Genomic DNA, 18776 nt, shown 5'->3' on the forward strand with positions numbered 1-18776 from the left:
ATTCTGTTAAATACTGATGAAAATTAGATCACACAGGTAAGAGGACCCTGTCTTTTCCATACCAGGGAGTACTTGGCATTTTAATAGAAACAGGGCCCACAATTAAAGGCAAGGCTAAGGTCTTGGGGAGGGGGAATAATCCATATTTAAACTAAGATGCTAATCTGCTTTCTTTTCCTTGGGTGCAAGGTAATTTTGGAAACATTTAATTTAGCTCTGTACTAAACTTAGCTTTGTATTGTAAACCCACAGACTTTTTTTTTCCCCCTTTTCATCTTTTGAGAAAACCCAATCCTTTCATGCTTTATGCCTTTCCTCTCAAATCAGTCCCTACTCATGCACTCTTCAGTCATAGTTGAGGGAAAAGAGCTCTAAGTGACATTTGTCTTACACAGGCATCTGCTGAAATGTGATGACTAAATTCGGAAGACGATTGTCTAATTTCATGCTACCAGAAATGCTTCCATTGAAAAAAAATTTTAAAAAATCACTCCTTTAGACATATCTAGGAGAGACTATTATTATTAGAGTTGATAAAGCTGTATGTTTCATGACCCATAAACTGCCTCCTGCCATAGCCACAGCTCCTCAATGACATAAAGACTTCTATTTCAAAGAGGTTTTGAAATTTATCCTTCCAAAATCTGACAGCAGCTTTCTCTCAGCAACTTCAGCTTCAAGTGCTCCTGTTTTGATCCGATTTTGGTTATCCTTTCAGAGAAAGTAGAACACAATATGCCAATGTGACTGTTCTCTCAGCTCCTGTTCAGATTCTGGCTTATCCCAGCTTGTGCTATGGCCTGATGGAGCACCATGCAGGCAGGACAGGGAGTCAGAAGGAGCAGAAGGGCCCTTATGCAGCCACTGTCACCTGCAGCTTGCTGTCCCTTGAAGCCAGTATCTTTTGTCTGGCAGTCTCTTCAGAATCTGCTGACTTCTGGAAAGGGGCAAAACTGCCAAGCTCAGATATAAAACATCATACTGCCCAGAAAGTTTTTGAAGCAGATCCAACAGCATCTGGACTGCTGAGGCTTTCCTGCTCTCTTCTGTGAGCGACAGGACACCCACAACAAGATGGAGGAAGAGGGATGAGCACTCTCACTGTTGACTTAGGTGACTAATTATTTTCTTTTTTTTTTTTTTTTTTTCTGGCAGGTAAAAGAGTAGAAAGGTATGGGTGATAGATGATGAAACATTGCAACTTGGATGTTGAATACACAAATTCATGCAACAGACATCTCTGTGCCAAAGGGGATTGAAGCCCTTTAATTCTTAATGAGCTTGTGAAGTAAAGGCTAAATCACAGAGTACCTAGTTTGAGAGACACAAATGGACCATGACATTCTTGGAGAAAATTCAAATGTTACAAAAACCTTTTCACATCTTTTTACAATTCCTCTACATGAAAGAAACCCAGTAGTAATTTCTTACTTACTTCAGGGTCCAGTTTGAAATAGAGCCATTAATCCAGCTTCAGTAATGCCAGATTAGCAGCTGTTTTGTCCTCCATCTCACTGTCACTGCTATCATTAGATACCCCTCCCCCTGAATTAAAGACAAAAGGTGCATTAGCATTTCTATATTATTTCTACTTATATGCAAAAACCTGCATACTACTGTATTACCAGCAATAATATTTTTCCTTCTAAAATTGACTTTAAATGTAAACATTTGTAAAACTACCTCTTCTTTTCTGCAAATACACTGAAAAGTCTTTTTTCAGATAGCAGCAATTAAGTAGCCAGAGCTGCTGAAGGTCCTACTATGTAAAAACCTGTACTGATATGATATGACCCAACTCATGTACCTTCACCAGTATTCACAGGCCACTATCCAACTTTTGCCTAAAGCTATTTGCAAAACCACATGCGGCTGTATTTCCTAGTAAAACAGCAGACCTAGTAAGAAAAAATATATATACATATAGCTATTAATTAGGATTCCTTATTTTTCGAAAGTGCAATTCAATCAGCATGAACACTAAGGTCCACAGTTTCAAAGCAAGACCAGAAAGCTTCAGAAATAAGTTGGACTTTTAGTTTGATTGAAACTATGACAACTAGCAGCAGTTATTTTTGCTTCCATTCCAACAGGACTCAAATGAGAAAAAAAAAAAAAAAGAAATTTCTATAGATTCTCTATTACTTACAGTTAATAGTACAGTTAACTGACATTAAAAATTATCAATATAACCTATCTTGAAAACGTATGTGTTAGCTAGAAGCAACATGACTTGTTTGCCATATTGATTGTTTCTAAATTATTCTGTTTGAATAATCTGGTTGAATGTATCAAATAAAATAGTCTGTAGAAAAAGAACATGCATACTACTGTTCTCATTAGACATTGTGGCTGCATTCTTTTCTTACAAACTATACTCAGTTTCTGAGACCCTACAACTGTGTAATTTATGGACTTGAATATGTAAGGAATCCCAAAACAGAGAGATTTGTTACAGAACCGACAAACTCTTCCTGAACAGCCACAGCAATTATAACAGCGCTGCTTTTAGAATCAGCCAATATATGTATTAAATATTACGGAAAAATAAGCTTTCCATGTCACACACTGATGTATACCAATGGAAACATTCCAAATCCAGACTCCAGTGTACCTCAAAAGGATGAAGATGCCTGCAAGGCATTACTTGGCAGTCTGCCTGGTCCACAGAAGAGTGTGACAGGTGACAGGTGTCACAACAGAGCAGCACCTGATATTTGCTGTCTTGTGAGGTCTCGTCATTTCATCATATATAAGCCAGTCTGTAAGGAGGGCCTGGATGGCTGCAGCTTGTCCATTTGCTGGGGCAATCTCTACAAGAGCAGATAAGACCAGACTATTGTACCCTCTACCTGTAATTAATGTACATTTGAACGTATTTCTCATTTTATCCAGAGACACTGTGGATGCCTCAACCTGGCAGTGTTCAAGGCCAGGCTGGGTGGGGCTCTGAGCAACCTGGACTAGTGGAAGGTGTCCCTGCCCATGGGAGGGGGTTGGAATGTGATAAGCTGTAAGGTCCCTTCCAACCCAAACAATGCTATGATTCTGTATTTTGAGAAATAAATACATGTATAATTATATACATATAAAAATATACATGCAAATAAGAAAGCATGAGAGAATTCAACCAGATTCACAAATAAAACAAAATACTTTGCTTTAAAAATAAATGCTTGTCGTGGTTTGACACGGAAAGAGAATTTTTTCCAGAACGAAGAGGTCAATTTAGATATTGACCAATTGAAAGTAGACACGCCTCTGAGAACACAGAGGGGTTGAAAGCAGAATTCCCAGGGGAACTCGCTCTCTTTGGTTCCGGTCAGCGTGCAGTGCAGACCTCCCCTGCCCAGCCACAAGCTGGGTGGGGGAGGGGAAGCCCCATGGCCTGATGGAGATAACTCCGAAGGGTGGAGGGACTGGAACCGGGCTGGCCCCTGCAGATGGAAGGGTGGAAGAAATCTGGGATGTCTCCATTTCCCCCCCCAGAGTGTCTCTCCCGAGAGGGAGAGAGAAAGCCGCAAGGAAGGAGGAGCGGGGGGAGCTCCAAGGTGTCCAGTCGTGTGGGAGTTGCTGGATGTCCGGGCATCGAGCCATCCTGGGAGTTCGGACTTTTAACCCTTCCTTGAGAAATGAAAGCTTTGTGAATTTTCCTTTCCCCTCCTCGGTTTGAAAGAGAGGAAGAGGGACACCTTGGACCCTGGGATGTTGGAAGGAGGAATTCTGGATGGGAGTGGGACAAGGAGCGGCTTTTGGCTGGACTTTTCCGTGTTAGCCACAACCTGAACCAATCTTCTCCTTCAAAAGGGACTGTGTTTTGGGAGGATGCCAGTGAGTCAAGAGACCTGCTTCAGCTGGGAAAAGACAAAATTGGAGTGAACAGAGAAAAGGTTAGGGGGTTTGTGGTGGCGCCCCCTTGCCCTGGAAAGGAAAGAGAAGAGAAGAAGATCTCTGTTCTGGAGCCCTCGGCCCCAGGGGAAAATGGGGGGGACTGTGGTCCCAAACAATGAAAAACTGAACTGTTGTTTTCTCCCCTCTTGGCAGGGCATCCTTGAAAGGAAAAATCCTAAGAGCAGTCTGACCATCCATGCATTGTGGTGAGAGCACTGTACATGGAAAGGAGAAGGGCCACCATGGCAAACTTTTTCTCCAGGCGGTGCCATGTGTGACATGGAAACACAGGATGTGGAGCTGTGTTTCTTGGGGGCTCTGTGGCACAGGAGAGACTCTGTTCCCTCGATGGACTGAGTATCGGTTGTTTGGAGGGTGGAAACCTGATTGGGGTCCAGATTGTGTCTCACTGTGGTTTGTTAGAGTTGGGTGGTGGGGGGAGGAATGTTTTGCAAGGTTTTCATTTGGATCTTTGTGTGTTTTTTTTTTTCCCTTCTTTAGTTTTCTCTTTTCTTTTGTAGTAGTAGTTTAATAAAGTTTTTTTTCCTGTTATTAAGCTTGGGCCTGCTTTGCTCTATTCTAGGTTCCACTTCACAGCATTCAAGGTAGGGATCGCATTTTCATGGGGGCACTGGCATTGTGCCAGTGTCAAACCATGACAATGCTAAAAAAAGTTTCAGAGAAAAACATGCTTTTCAGAGTAGGGATCATTATATCTTTAAAACAATTTTATAACTGGGGTGGGTTTTTTGCCATTTTGCCTTGTTCCATCCAGAGAAAGAACTAACTGAAACAATGGAAAAATGAAACAACTCTAATTCTATCAGCTGGGTAAAACAGTATTTTCTAAAGCTGTAGTGTTAAATGCCCATACTGCTTTTAAAGTACTGATAACTAGGAAAAGACATTTCTAAAACATGTGAGAGATTTTTGTGCCCTTTTTTTTTAAACTATGAATTCAAAGTATCTTTACCTTTTTATACTGAGACTGACCAAGAACAGAGTTAGGATGAAATCACACTTTCTTCTCCTTTGGTTCAGTCAACACCAGACTTTCTCTGTCTACATGCACAAGATTGGGATACATCCTGACCATTAAGGCAGCTTTAATTACAGCCCAGTTCTCAGAGTTAGTATTAACATCTCTAATATCAGCTCTTCCTCTGGCTCTCACAAAACCTGACAAATGAAAGAGACAAAACAGTGCCATGTTATCTTGTGTTTGGTTCTCAAAAGGAGTTAGAAACTAAATGTGAAATAAATGATTTCTTGTGTTTTTCACCACTGCCAACCTTAACAGCACCAAGAAGAAACCATTACACTGAAATCCTTCCTGATAAGGGGCTTCATACTAACACAGAATACCACCATTTTCTACAATAGAAAGACATTTCCTGTGGGAATAATTTATTAAAACATGAAATGCAGTGGCATGTGGAGATGAGGGTGCTTTCAGCTAGATCAGCCACAATTCCTCATCTCTACCATACCCTGTATGAATGTGTTCATGAAGGTGTATTTCAAATTAAGTAAGGAAAATTACACCAGTGGACATGATTTTTGTTACAATTTCTATGTGCTTGACTTTAAAACAATATTAAAATTGTTTCCAACTTCTCTACCTGAGGCTCTATGCTGGCCAAGCAACTGTGCTCTCATTCCTGCAATGATTTCCATTGTGGCTTGGGATAGGAAGTTCTTTTCACAGAAGGCTCTCTCCCAGCTGTCACTGCATGCTTTCTGCCATACCTGAAAATGTTTTTACATTTGCCTATTAATTTGAAGGTATTAAACTAAAAACTGCATTTTTAAAAAGAGATTACATTGATGTCAATAAAATGAGTGCAAAACCCACTCTAAAAACTAGTTAATGTATCAAACCAGATTATTTTTCCTGTTCAACAATTAGATTCACTTTATATGTTCACTACAGTGATGATTATGTCAAGTTAAAACAATAAATAAAGATCATTATATTAAGATCATGATTCAAAGTTCAGTGTAGTAGGATGCAAAGAGGCACATTGTTGGAACATTCAAAATTTTATATGGTTTGAAAATATCAACAAAACATACTACAAAAAGGGTTCCCTCACAAATTTATGAGTCCAATACACAGGAAAGCCACTAAGCAAAAGGAAAGTCTTCTCTGAAGACTTAATCACAGTCCACCACTCTACATGCAAGTAGATTGGTACATCTGCATTTTGTTTGGGTCATGTGCTGTGATTAGTACTCTCTGAAATTAAGTACTACCTGGAAAGCCCTGAGCAGGGCCATGTGGTCACTGAACATCCCGGCAGCAAAATGCTTCCTGCACAGCATGGCTGCACGCTTTTGGGAGGCCAGCGTGGGCAGCACAAAAGGGTCTTGGCAGGCAAGAGCACAGGCAATGGTCAGAACAGGATCCAGGCACTTCAGAACTACAGCATACAACACCATTTTACCGAGGTGTGGCTCTACAGGTAATTCAGTCAGCTGATAACCAAGCTCAGTGAGATCTTCCCAAGGGTCCATGGCATCTATGGTCTGTTTATTAACAAACAAATAAACAAACAAAGGAGAGGAGGACAGGTACAGTGGACAAAATCAATTTACAGTGAAAACAGAAAGGATGTGAATACTGGACATTAACTAGACTTGTTTCCAAACACTAAAGAAGTAAGTCACACTATTAACAGAGACAAGACTTTGAAGCACTCTCTTCCCTTGACATGGAAAAACACATCCCCACACACAAAATGAAAACAGACAATAAACAAAAATTCAGAACATCCTTAACTAATTAAAACCAGCTTCAGTACAAACTGAAGTCAGTACAACAGACTGCTACACCACAAATTTGGGATCAAACACAATTACCATCTAAACCTATTCCTTTTCTGACCTTAAGCACATGCACAGCATTTCTCAGAGTTATAGCAGGCAGACGATCAGGAGCTTTCAGTAGAAAGTCTACAACTGGACAATTGATTGGAGTCAGAAGTTTTGTGTACAAACAAATCTCCTTCAAGATAGAAGGCAGAACAAAAAACATTGCCAAGATTGGAAATAACCCCCAAACACATGATTTGTTGCAGTTCATCTTATGGTTTTAGGACATTGTATTTTTTAAAGTTATAGTTTCTAACTGAACATGCACCTGAAGTGGCATTCTTAGATATTCTGGAGATTGAAATTCCAACATATTCTGAAATTGGAGCCTGTTGAAGAGACAAAAAGCAGACTCCAGGCTGACAGCACTCAGGCCTTAAAAATAAATTATGGGAAGTTGTGAAAATTAGTATTTTTTTCTAAAAACAAAACCAAAAGCCAAAAAACAGACATAGAAACTCAGAATGGAAGAGGCAGTACTATGAAGAAAGTGTTGTAAGTCACATGCAAAGTGAGAGCTTTCCAATCATGAATTATTTTTGAGAGTGTGGCAATTTTTTACTGTAATTTTAACCCAACACTGAGAAATCCGGAGAAAGAAAAACAAGGCTTATCTAATGTAAAGTGCTGTGGGTTTTTTGCTAACCTAAGACCAGTCCAAATCACAATCATCCTTTGTTGTAAGGAATCAGATGCAAACTTTATTGCTTCCCCTCACATCCCCCAAACAGAAGTGATGCTTAGAGTAAAAGGCAGAATAAAGATGAAGTAACTTGTGAGTGAATGAGAGACAGCAAATTCTCTCAGTCATATACAACTATGTGCATATGTGCAGCTTAATGGCAATATGATTGATTAAACAGGCATTTGTTGCTACATAAACTTCTGAGCCCTCACCCACAGTGATGGGAAGAATATAATCATGGCCTGTTAAGTCATGGATAGCTTGGAGAAACAGGCAGCCCTCTGCCCACAGACAAGATGTGAAAACACCCCACTGGACACTGTGATTGCTGGTGCTACATGGGAGAAAGAGGAAGAACAAATTAATGCGGGAAAACAACTCAGACTTTTGGGAAATGTCTGAGCGTCAGTTTTGTACAACTTGGGAAATTATTCCAAGGAAATACATGCTGACCCCTACTCGTCTGCAGAGAATGAGTGTTGGCCACTATCCAAATGAAAACCATTGTGAGGCATTTATTACCTGCCTTTTCTCTGAACAGCACTGGCTTTTGAAATCCACCCCATTTTTAGCATTGTAACATGACTCAGTTCATTAAAAGACTTCTAGAAAAAAAAAAAGAAAGGAATACAAATGGAAAACTCAATAGGCTACATTAAATAAAAGTTACTAGTTATTTATATCCCAACAGAAGTTTTCTAAAAAGCATGAAACAGTAATATATGCAGCAGCTTCTGGCACAAAGGGATCTTCTCAGTTTCAAGTGAATTTATGAGGTTGTCTCCTTTGTAATATCTTAATGCTCCACAGTTTTTAAAATTCAACTTTTTCTAGTCAATAGGTAATTGCAAGTCAGTCAAAGGTACATCAGATCTGTGTTCTGAGATATCACAAAGCAAGTAAAAATACCTTATTATACCAAATAAAGTTTTCCTTTGTATCTCACTTGGAAATTACCTACTTATTTTCTTAGACTGATATAAAATTAGCAAAAAAAAGTTTGTTTTATGAGAACTCTAAAAATTTGGTGTGCATGTCGCCTATGAAATCCAAATTCATTTTCAAAGCCATACACTAGGTCTTAAATTGCCTTATGATGTATTTTCACTTTTCTTGAACAAGTAATTAGGCAGGGGCACTGAACACACCAAAAAAACTGCTTAAAAACTTAATGCATTAGTTTTGGACTTGATACAATAGTAGGACAAAAGGAACTCCCAGTGCTCTTTTAGTCTCAGGAAGGTGATGGTCTAAACTGAGGACTTTTTTTAAAAATCCAGCACAAATGCTAAATTACAAAAGAGAAAGATACCTTAATACATCAACCTAGATTAGCTTTTACAAGGTTTTCTAGACAGCTAGCTATTTACAGTATTTGTCTTAAAACAAATGGATGTTGAAACTTTTCAGCAAGGAAGCAAGGACTGTTGCCTGACAGGCACTAGCTCTCAGCTAGTAAAAGATTTTTTCACTTTATTGTAAAGTAAAGAAAAAAAAAAAAAAAAGTTATTCAAAATTTATGCACTGTGTGGTTTTAGAATCACACTAGGAAAATTTAAGGCAGTCATGCCTCTTTCCCCTTGCCTGAGTCAATGACAAACACCGTATCATTGTTATGCTGGTTTCTGCAATATTAGTAGAAAGAATCTGAAAAGAAAAACACCCCAAAACACCAAAACTATAGTAACTGTAAAAGCAATGGCAAAATAGGTCATTGTAGCATTGGACAAAAAAGTCCTCTAATACTTGCAATTTTGCAGATACCAAAAGGTGGAGTTTGCTTGCTTCTGATCCAAAGTCTGATCACTTGCTTCTGATCCAAAGTCTGCATACTTGAATGAAGCATGAAAACTTGGTATCTAATGCAAGACGAAAGGAACATATTAAGGATCCTTAAAAGAAGCAATGAAAAGCCACAGTAACTAAAGGTTTTACCTGTGAGCATTATCAGCAAATCTCGTCATCCAAAAGAATGTGGTCCCTCAGGCTCACTAGCTCATCATATCCAGGAAGAAATATTAAAATTGCTCCTAAAAAAGGAAGTGGGTTTACAAAGTTAAACAGAAAATTCAAATACATGTTGACTAGCACTCAGAAGGTTTTAATGTTTGTGGATTGCTGAAAAAAGAGCATGATTCATCAGAAGCCGAATCCACAACAACTGGTTAGGTATTTACCTACCTGCCTCAGAACTATGACAGATGCTGTGAAGTAATTGCATTATCAGATCCAGATCCACTTTTTCATCATCAAAACTGTTATGATAAGCAGTCAGTAGCTCTCTCTCCTCTTCACTAAGATCACTAGCACTTTTTTGGACCTGGGAACTTTCATCCAGGTTTCCAAATCTGAATGAAGCGCTGTAACAGAAAAATACACCAGAGTCAAGGCTGCCTCTTTGGGTATGCATTGAGCCATCAACTCAAACTTAGATCAAGACCAACATGAACATTGGTCTTGAATTCTGATGTTTAAGTGTAGCAGAAGGGAATCACCATACTATTACTGTTTACTGATTTCAATGTTAACCCAACGAAGGATGCCACTTTATTTGTGTTAACTTTAGTTTTCTTCAACCTCATTGAAACACAACCATAAGCAAATGAAAGTATAAAGACACTTTTCATTTATCTGTTCAAGTAAAAATATTTAAGAGATATGTATTCTCCAAAAATTTCCCACTAGCAGAAACTACACTAAGAGAAATTACAGTAGAGATAATCTTCATAAAACACTACCTCAACTATGATAACTGTAAGTTAATCGGAAAATCATTCTTGAATGGTCTAGTGTACACATTACTGCTGTAAATTTTCTTTAATATGCCTATTGCATATAAAAAAATAAATAGATAAAAACATATGACAGATTTGTTTCCAAAGTAAGCATGTGAAAAGAAAATGGTGAATAGCATAGAATTAGCAAGTTGTGCAAACATAAACAATATGATACTGAGTACAAACTTTTTTGTTGTTTGTTTCTGAAATATTCCTAGTCTTAAAAAAAAGGTATCGCTATTAAGTCCAGATTTTATAGCAGGAAAAGCTAAAACCTGTTCTGATTAAAAGAACACAAACCTCAAATTCCCCATCACTATCATATACAACTCCTTTTGCAAAACAGTTACAGCTTACCTGTAGGATTCTAACAGATCAACAAACTCTGTCTGTCCAAAGTGCCTAGCCCAGTCCACAGCCATCCTGAAAGAGTTGCCCAAGTATTTTTATTAGACTTTTCACTTCAAAAGATGAATATGAAGAGCACATCAAGAGAGGCAATTGACACCAGACTTTTGTACCCATTTCTGTATTGCTATCAGTACTGTTATTGCTGGATTTGCAACTTCCCATTTGAAAATACCTGAATGGGTGTTAACAGCTATCTGACTTTTAGGTGACTACAGTTCTTTACCACAAAAGAATGTGTCAGTTTTACACAGGAGCAAACATGCACAAGGAAGTGAAGAGGAAGAAGGTGCCACTCCTTTAAAAAGCCCACAAGAAGGTGCAGAGATCAGACCTGCCTGTTTGTAGTATCCTTGAAGTCATCTCAAAAAGTCACACCCCAGGCATAACATTTGGCTATTTCATGTCTTTCAGAAGCTGTCCTCCTCACAATGCAGTTCACTGTTTTACCTTTAAACTGCATTTCTTCCCAAGTTTTTCAAATATCAGACCCCTGGAATCCTAATTCTTACCATTCCATACTACAATTATTTACTGTACTTCCCTGTTTATATGAAGACATACTCCATGACCACAAAACTTGAGTTTTTACAGATTCACAAATATTTTTACATGCTACAATATATTTAGAAACGTAACAGAAAAATCTTCTGATAAAGGTAACTCCATGAAAATAAGAATTGCCAGACATTTTGGTCCAATACAGTAGATCACAGTTGCTCTAACCAGTATCTTAAGTAAGACTTACTGCAACCAAGTTTATTTTCAATCAAGACCATGTAGTTAAGAATTCTATTTACAATTTACAGAAAACAATGTGATTATCAGGAGTTAGAAACTGTTGAGGATGTCAAAATCTGTAGTTCTTACAGCGGTGTGGTAAGTTAGCAAATTAATTTAGATGTTAAAAGAATTTTCTTTCTCTCTTCTATATTGACAAATAAATCTATCTTTTGGTTTCTCTGTTTTTACCAGCCATTAGATGATTTGCAGTGGATACTTGCTCCCATGCTGATGAACTGTTCTACTTGACTCAAAAAACCTCTCCCTGAAGAAATCATCAGAGCAGTCACACCAGTTTCACTGTGCCTATAATCAACTGAGAAAAAAAAAAAATCCAGCAAACCCAATAGAAATGTTATTTTTTCATCTAAATATACTACAGATACTGCTTTCAAATTCCAGCCCAAAGAGAAATTGTTTCCTCACTTTATCTCTGAAGTTAGTTCATATGAATTCCACACTGTTTTAGAAATACACTTCTGTCAAGACTTCAAAACAACAACTAACTAAACAACTCATTAATTCTGCTAGCCCTATCCATTTTTTTCAGTAGGCAACAGAATGCAAAGGAAACATCTGAAACTGGAGATAAAAGTAGCTATAAAAATCTAAGTAAATTTGAGGTTGCTTTTTTCTTATGCAAACATGAAACTTACCACTGACATTTTCAGTTAAAATAAGATTTAACAGCTGAGCAAACAAATCAATATCTTTATGCAACCAGATGTCAGAAAGAAAGGAATCCATTTCTTGTACTATTCATGGTTCAAATCAATTAATATATTTTTCAGTCTGAAGATAAAAAACAATATTGAAAGATTAATCTCTTCCAAGAGTTTTCTTTATTCTCATATATTACCTACAGAGAACTGGAATGGTTATTTTTCCCAGCAGCAACTGGAAACCTAGTACTTAGGTATCAGTTAATGCACTGATTTTGTCATATACAAGTATGAACACAATGGCAGTCGAGCCATTTGATCTGAGGAAAAGCTGTGTGCAACCACGGTAACTGAAGAGCACAGTTCAGCTAAAGCAGTTCATCCAAACCAAGTAATCTTTAAAATACGTTAATGTCCTGAAAGACTCGACAGAACTAACTTTAGAAAACAGATTTTAAATGGCTAGTAATACAACACAAATACAAACATCTCTTCCGACAAAAGAAAAAACTTACCATTGATTAAATACTCTGTCACCACCATCATCCAAACATTTGTACTCATTTGTCCTTGGAACCGATTGATTTTTGTCTCTGAGATGTCCCTTTGTTAGTGTTATCTTGAGCTGAACACCACTCAGCAAGAGTGTTCTTCTGTTTCTCTTCTAGAATGCAAAGTATTCCCCAAGAAAGTTTTAGAGTCATCTTTATTATCCATTGTTTTCTACTAAAAAAGATAGTTACAGCAGGTTTTACCAAGTTTTACCTATTCAACCTCTTTTATTTAATCTAGAATGCTACTACCAGTCCAAAATAAATGACATATTTAAGGGTACACAAAGTGCAAACAAGGACTGTAAGAATGAGGTAAAGCCCACCATTTTGGTGTTTAAGCCCCCAAGCCTCCATTATTCCAAACTACCACATTCAAAGGGGCTCCCTTAAGTAATCACCTTCCCCACAATCTCAGCCCAGATCTTTTTCCAGAAATGGAATGCTGAAGACAGGTGATACAGTCCTGCATGTAACAACCCCACACAATCCAATCACGATCTGCTTTACAGACACATTCAGCAAGTGATACCGAAATCTCTACTTTTACATCACTTCATGTTTTAAACACAGAAGCTGAAGAAGAGTAAATTTAGTCCACACTAGACTGATAAATAACGATCAGTTTCATCAGTCACATTCCAATTTTTTTGTTTTCCCTTTTATGGCTCCTATTAACTCACACTTACATAACATTTGTTACACTATGCTGATGCTGGTCTTCACACCTACCTTCAAAGCTTGCAGACCTTTTGGATCCATACATGTTAAAAGCGGGGTGGGGGGTGGGGGGGTGGCAGTAGAAAGTATAGACTTGATCTGAAAATCAGACAAGGATTTCCATGCATACACTCCGCAGATTAAATCAACAGAAAATACCTTAGATTCAGTTCTGTAAGACAACCTACTACATGAAACTACAAAACAACAGGAAGAAAGCCGTCCTTTTCACTCTTACATATTCCTTACCTGCAGTAACATATCCTACCTGTGATGCTGCAACCCAAACATACTGCAGTTTCAATGTGCACAAGATTCACAAGACCAACACAAGATTAACTGACACTTAGAAATACCATTAGTACCTGCATTCTAACCAGATCTGGTGACCAATTGTCTGGTCAATCTTCTCTCTTCTTTCTGCTGCCACTCTTTCAGCCACAGCAACAGCTGCTAAACATCTCAGCTGAGTACAGAACACATGACAGGGAGTTCCATTCTTGTAGCATTCATCAAGGATAAATTGAGGGATCTGTAAAGAAGTGGTTCAAATTTGCTTTTTGAGAAAGTCACAGCTTTGTCAGCACAGGGAAATCATTTAACTGCATCTCAACATTGCACATTGCAAAAATCTTTTCATTAATATTATCACGGCAAGCATATCTGAATCAGCAGAAAATAAATTTCTAAGTATAAGCTATTTAGATTTTTCTAAAAGAAAAAACCTGCAGTATCTCTCTTGTGCTTCAGAGAAATCTCAAAAAAAAAAAATCCCTGTAGATAATCTCATTTTAACACAAAAAATATATTACTCTGGGTACTAAGAACAGAACGACCTTAGAAGAAAAAGGGTTATACAAACATCACAGCTACTTTCCCTTCAAGATTTTGTATTATTTTAATGAAAAAAATGGTATCTACCAGAAAATGTATGCTTTTAGTACCTACCTACTGGCTTTGTGTTTCAAAAGCAAGAAAGTGAATAGGAACAAGATTTGCAATCCCACAGGAAAAGAAAAGCCTTAAAATAGCATAAAAATATCCCACAGCATAAATGTTATACGGTTGGCATTAGTTTAGAATAAATACTGTTACGGTTTTTATTTCATTGAAGAAACATACCTGCATTGTTTTTCCTGACCCTGTCTCTCCTATAATCCAAACAATTTTATTGTCCTTTATGATTTGGACAATTTCTTCCTGTTTTTCAAGAACTGATAGTGACTGTCTGAAGAAATCAAACTCTGATTCCCCTCTTTTCACTGGGACCTGGGGAATACCATCATTATGTTGACCACTTCTCTTGTTTACTTCTTTGTTTTCTGTGAAGACAAGTTAAAAGTTCATTTATGCAGATACAGAGGAAGGTCACAAAAACACTGCTCAAAAATTGTACTTCGAAATTAACATTGCTGATTTTTAATGCATTCCTGTGGGTAAAGTGACAAACCCATCACACATTTAGATGTCATATTTATAGCAACATATCCTGTAGTGCTTGGAATAGATATTTTTCAAAACAGTTATTACTTTTATAGGTATTTTGAAGAAAACCAGACTCTTCCAGAGCATTGCTCCAAGTCAAAAAGCCTACAAAGAGCAAAAGGAGAAACAAACTTAACCAGAGAATACCATCCTGGTGTATTTTGGTGGCCTTTGTATCTGCGCCCACATTTCACACCTGCAGTTCTCCCTAGAAATACACACTGACAGAGTTAAACCTTTAAGTTTTCCACACATTTGCCTGAAATCATACCAATGCAAGCACGCTGTATCAAGAGCCCTGGCCCCCACATAGCAGTGCGATGTGTTAGAAAGCAGTGCATAAGTAGCCAAAAAACAGGCGCATCTTCTGAGGGAGCTACTTCTCATCCATCATTGCAAGTGCTACTCTAATTCCTTGAGAATTATTTACCAGCAGAATGAAAAGCTTTCTGTAAATGCAGTTATGCATATTTAATGTCATTAACAGATTCATACACTAAATTTCAAGCTCTCTTGTACCAAGAGAAACACAGACTAAGAGATCAGAAGAACTAAAAATACATTCTTGAGATGCAAAGAAAGGCAAATATTGCACTGTTCATTAACTTATCCCTTCCATTCCTAAGACATTGCATTTCAGTACTTCTATTACAGCTTCCCTCTGTTCATTAAACAATGCCATTAAACAAGTGAAACAATTCAAAGTAACAGCAAAGGAAGCACTTCAAGAACAGACACCATGTATCAGAAACATGCAATTAAACAAGGCATACTGGAACAAATGTTTTCTGTTCACTACACCCATCTCTGCACACAGAAACACAGTGCAACTCTTCCACCTGCATCTGCTAAAGCAATAATCTAGATCAAAGCCTTGCTTTTTAAAAAAACCCAACATTTTGACAGAAGTTTGTCTTTCAGTGAACTCTTCCATATTTGAGAAATCAAGATGTATGGACAGTAGTCTCTTAAGGAACAAATCTATTTTGTAGAGATGAAGGGAAAAAACCTAAACTTCTTGATTTATTAAGGGCATTATTTTGTAAGCAGAACAGACAACCTCATTTTCTCATATGGGTGTTCTTATGGCATCACAGTAACACTGACTCTTCAATCCGACCTCATAGTACTTGTATGAAGTCACATTTCAAAATTTGCTTCCAAAAAGATTTGGCTGGAACTGGCTCAATGATTCTAAATTAACACAACACAAGGTGGACATCTCAATGTGCATTATATGACTTCCCAAGTTCCTCACAGCACCAGTTATAAAAGACCTTAAAAGTAAGGAAAATTAATGCATTTGTTTGAAGGTGTTGAATCAAAGACGGAAGCAATCCGGGCAGCAGATATTCTTTATTGCAGCGCTGGGCACATGGGGGATCTCTCCTCCTAACATGTGCACCGTGCAGCTGAGAAAGTTGTGATTTATCTTACTAAAACATGTATATTCATTACAAGTCTTGAAAATTATTTACATATTCATGATTATTCCGAGATAAGGATGCGCAAGCGTAGTTGCATTTTTGGGTGGTCTTCGGTGGTCGTCAGGGGTCCTCTGGTGGTCGTCCATAGTCTTCATCACTCTGTCCGCTAGTTGAACTTTTATTTCGAGCATGCGTGGTAGTTTTTCTGTGCTCTGGGCCCCATCTTTTCCTCCCTTCATGATATATGGCCTATTCAACTGACCACAGTCCATCTGCTGAGTATGCATTCTTTACATATAATCAGGAAGCTTATCAGAGTAAAGGAAGCTTATCAGAGTAAAGTACATAGCCAAGGACAAAGTTTCTACATCTGTTTGCTAATGTCTAGAATAACAGGATACTGGTGCATATACATAGCACATAATGTTTTCTTCACTTAATTCTTTTCTAGTCATTTAACCCTTAAGTAGTTCTGAACAGGTCAGGTCCCTGTATCAAGTCCCCCCTTTTCTATAACCATTGCAAATTCTTTTGCAATCATATTACGCCTCCATATCTATATCTTCCAACATTAGTTGCTTCTTTGTTACAAAGTAAGACACACTTAATTAAAATCCAGACTATGATAATTAACAATATTACAAGTATTACGGAAATAAAAAGTTGTTTTAACCAATTCAAATTAGGTAACCAGGATGTTAAGACTTTCCACAATTCTTCGAATCCCCACGAGGTGTCATCCTTGGTTACTTCATGGAGTATCTTAGTCTGTTTCTAGATTTCACTTAAATCTGTAGCAATTCGATTATTCTGATCTACGTATACACAACAACTTGTATTTACAATGGTACAAACCCCCCCTCGTGAAGCCAATAATAAATCTAAAGCCATTTTATTTTGCTGTACTACTTGTGCAAGGCTATTTATTTCAATCTGCTGTGCTTGAATTGCATCTATTGTTTTATTTTCAATGTCTTCTACTACTGCTGAAATATTTATTATAGCTTTTTTTAACTTACTTACCCCTAGCCAAGGGAGAAACCATCTAGCAAAGGAATGAAATGCATTCTGCCTTTTTATTAGGGGATTTTCTACTTCCCGTCTAATTCTTCGAATATGTGTTTGAAGCCAACCTTCGGATAAACGATTATGTATAGTTATGTTTGGGACTACGGCTCCCAGGGTGCATGTTCCCACCCAATTTTCAGGTAATACTTTCCATGCAGTATCATTGCACAGCCAATACCATCCTTTTCCTTCTGGAACTGGCCAGAGGGTACTATTAATAGAGGTGGGGGACCCGATATATTTTATTTTATTACAACCCGTTTGATTTCTTACATATAGGGCGTTATTACAACTCCCAACTTTATCTAATCCTTTAGGTGGGTTACACCTCTGCACACATTTATAGTAAGATTTTTTAATTGGAGGGTTATGAATTTTTAATGGCTGAGCTCTATGTGTATAATTTACCCAGGTGGTATTCTCCCAATATCTCGTCCACGGATTATTACCAGGTATGGGGATGCCTATTAACAAGATCTGTTTTCCACTGTATTCAGGCATATGTGTACATATCCAACAATTAGTTCTATTCAGAGTTCGAGATATACTTTCCGTCAGCGAAAGATGAAGATTCAAATCCCACCGTGCCCAGGCTCCCCCATAGGTCAAGATAATCTGGAAAATCGCAATCTGGTAGGTCCTACGGGAGTAGCAGTCCATGGTTTCGTAGGGGCCTTCTTTATTTTCGAGTAGTGAATCCAAGCTGGGTGTTCTTTAATCTTCACCGCAGTGAATGTTGTCAACAGCACTTGATATGGACCTTTCCACTTTTCCTCTAAGGGTTGTCCTGAAAAATTCTTAACATATACATAATCACCAGGTTCAAAGGCATGGAGGGGGTGATCTAATCCCCTTACTCTAGTACCCAAAACATTTTTATGTATTTCTGATAATTGTTTCTGCAATGCTTTCATGTATTCCAATAAATATCCTTCCCCAATTTGTGCTAATTCTTCACCCTTAAATTGAAGTTGATAGGGTCGCCCATATAATATCTCAAAAGGGCTTAAATTTTCCTTTGTCCGAGGTTTAACTCTTATTCTCAATAATGCCAATGGTAAAGCTTGGGGCCAAGTTAAATTTGCCTCCTGACTAATCTTTGCTATCTGTTGTTTAAGCATATGATTCATCTTTTCAACTTGGCCACTTGCTTGAGGTCTGTACGGGGTATGTAACTGCCAGTCTATTCCTAATGCTTTTCCTACTTGTTGAACAATTTTAGCATTAAAATGTGGTCCTCGATCGGAGGATATTGTCGATGGAACTCCGAAACGAGGAATTATTTCATTCAATAGCGCTTTAGTCACTTCTCGCGCTTTGTTAGTCCTGCAGGGATATGCTTCTGGCCATCCTGTGAAAGTGTCTGTCAGGACTAAAAGATATCTATACCCCCCTTTTCTGGGGAGCTCAGAAAAATCAATTTGCCATTGTTGCCCAGGGCAGTT

At 37.9% G+C, this 18776-nt stretch overlaps 1 protein-coding gene and 1 long non-coding RNA gene across 2 annotated transcripts; one reads left to right on the forward strand and one right to left on the reverse strand.

The window, feature by feature from the left end:
• The first annotated feature begins 2295 nt into the window (after positions 1-2295).
• Positions 2296-4443, forward strand: LOC146763773 (uncharacterized). The gene is made up of 2 exons (XR_014951638.1): positions 2296-3890; positions 4045-4443. It is a non-coding gene; the product is annotated as an uncharacterized LOC146763773 (long non-coding RNA).
• An 11732-nt stretch (positions 4444-16175) lies between these two features.
• LOC144248323 (endogenous retrovirus group V member 2 Env polyprotein-like) lies at positions 16176-17991 on the reverse strand. Its single transcript, XM_077790403.2, is given in 1 exon segment — positions 16176-17991. A coding segment is annotated over 1 exon segment (1191 nt). The 3' UTR covers positions 16176-16800.
• Between the last annotated feature and the right edge of the window lie 785 nt (positions 17992-18776).

Source organism: Lonchura striata, chromosome Z (assembly GCF_050655825.1).
Source record: "Lonchura striata isolate lonStrDom1 chromosome Z, ASM5065582v1, whole genome shotgun sequence".
Taxonomy (NCBI): Eukaryota; Metazoa; Chordata; class Aves; order Passeriformes; family Estrildidae; genus Lonchura; species Lonchura striata.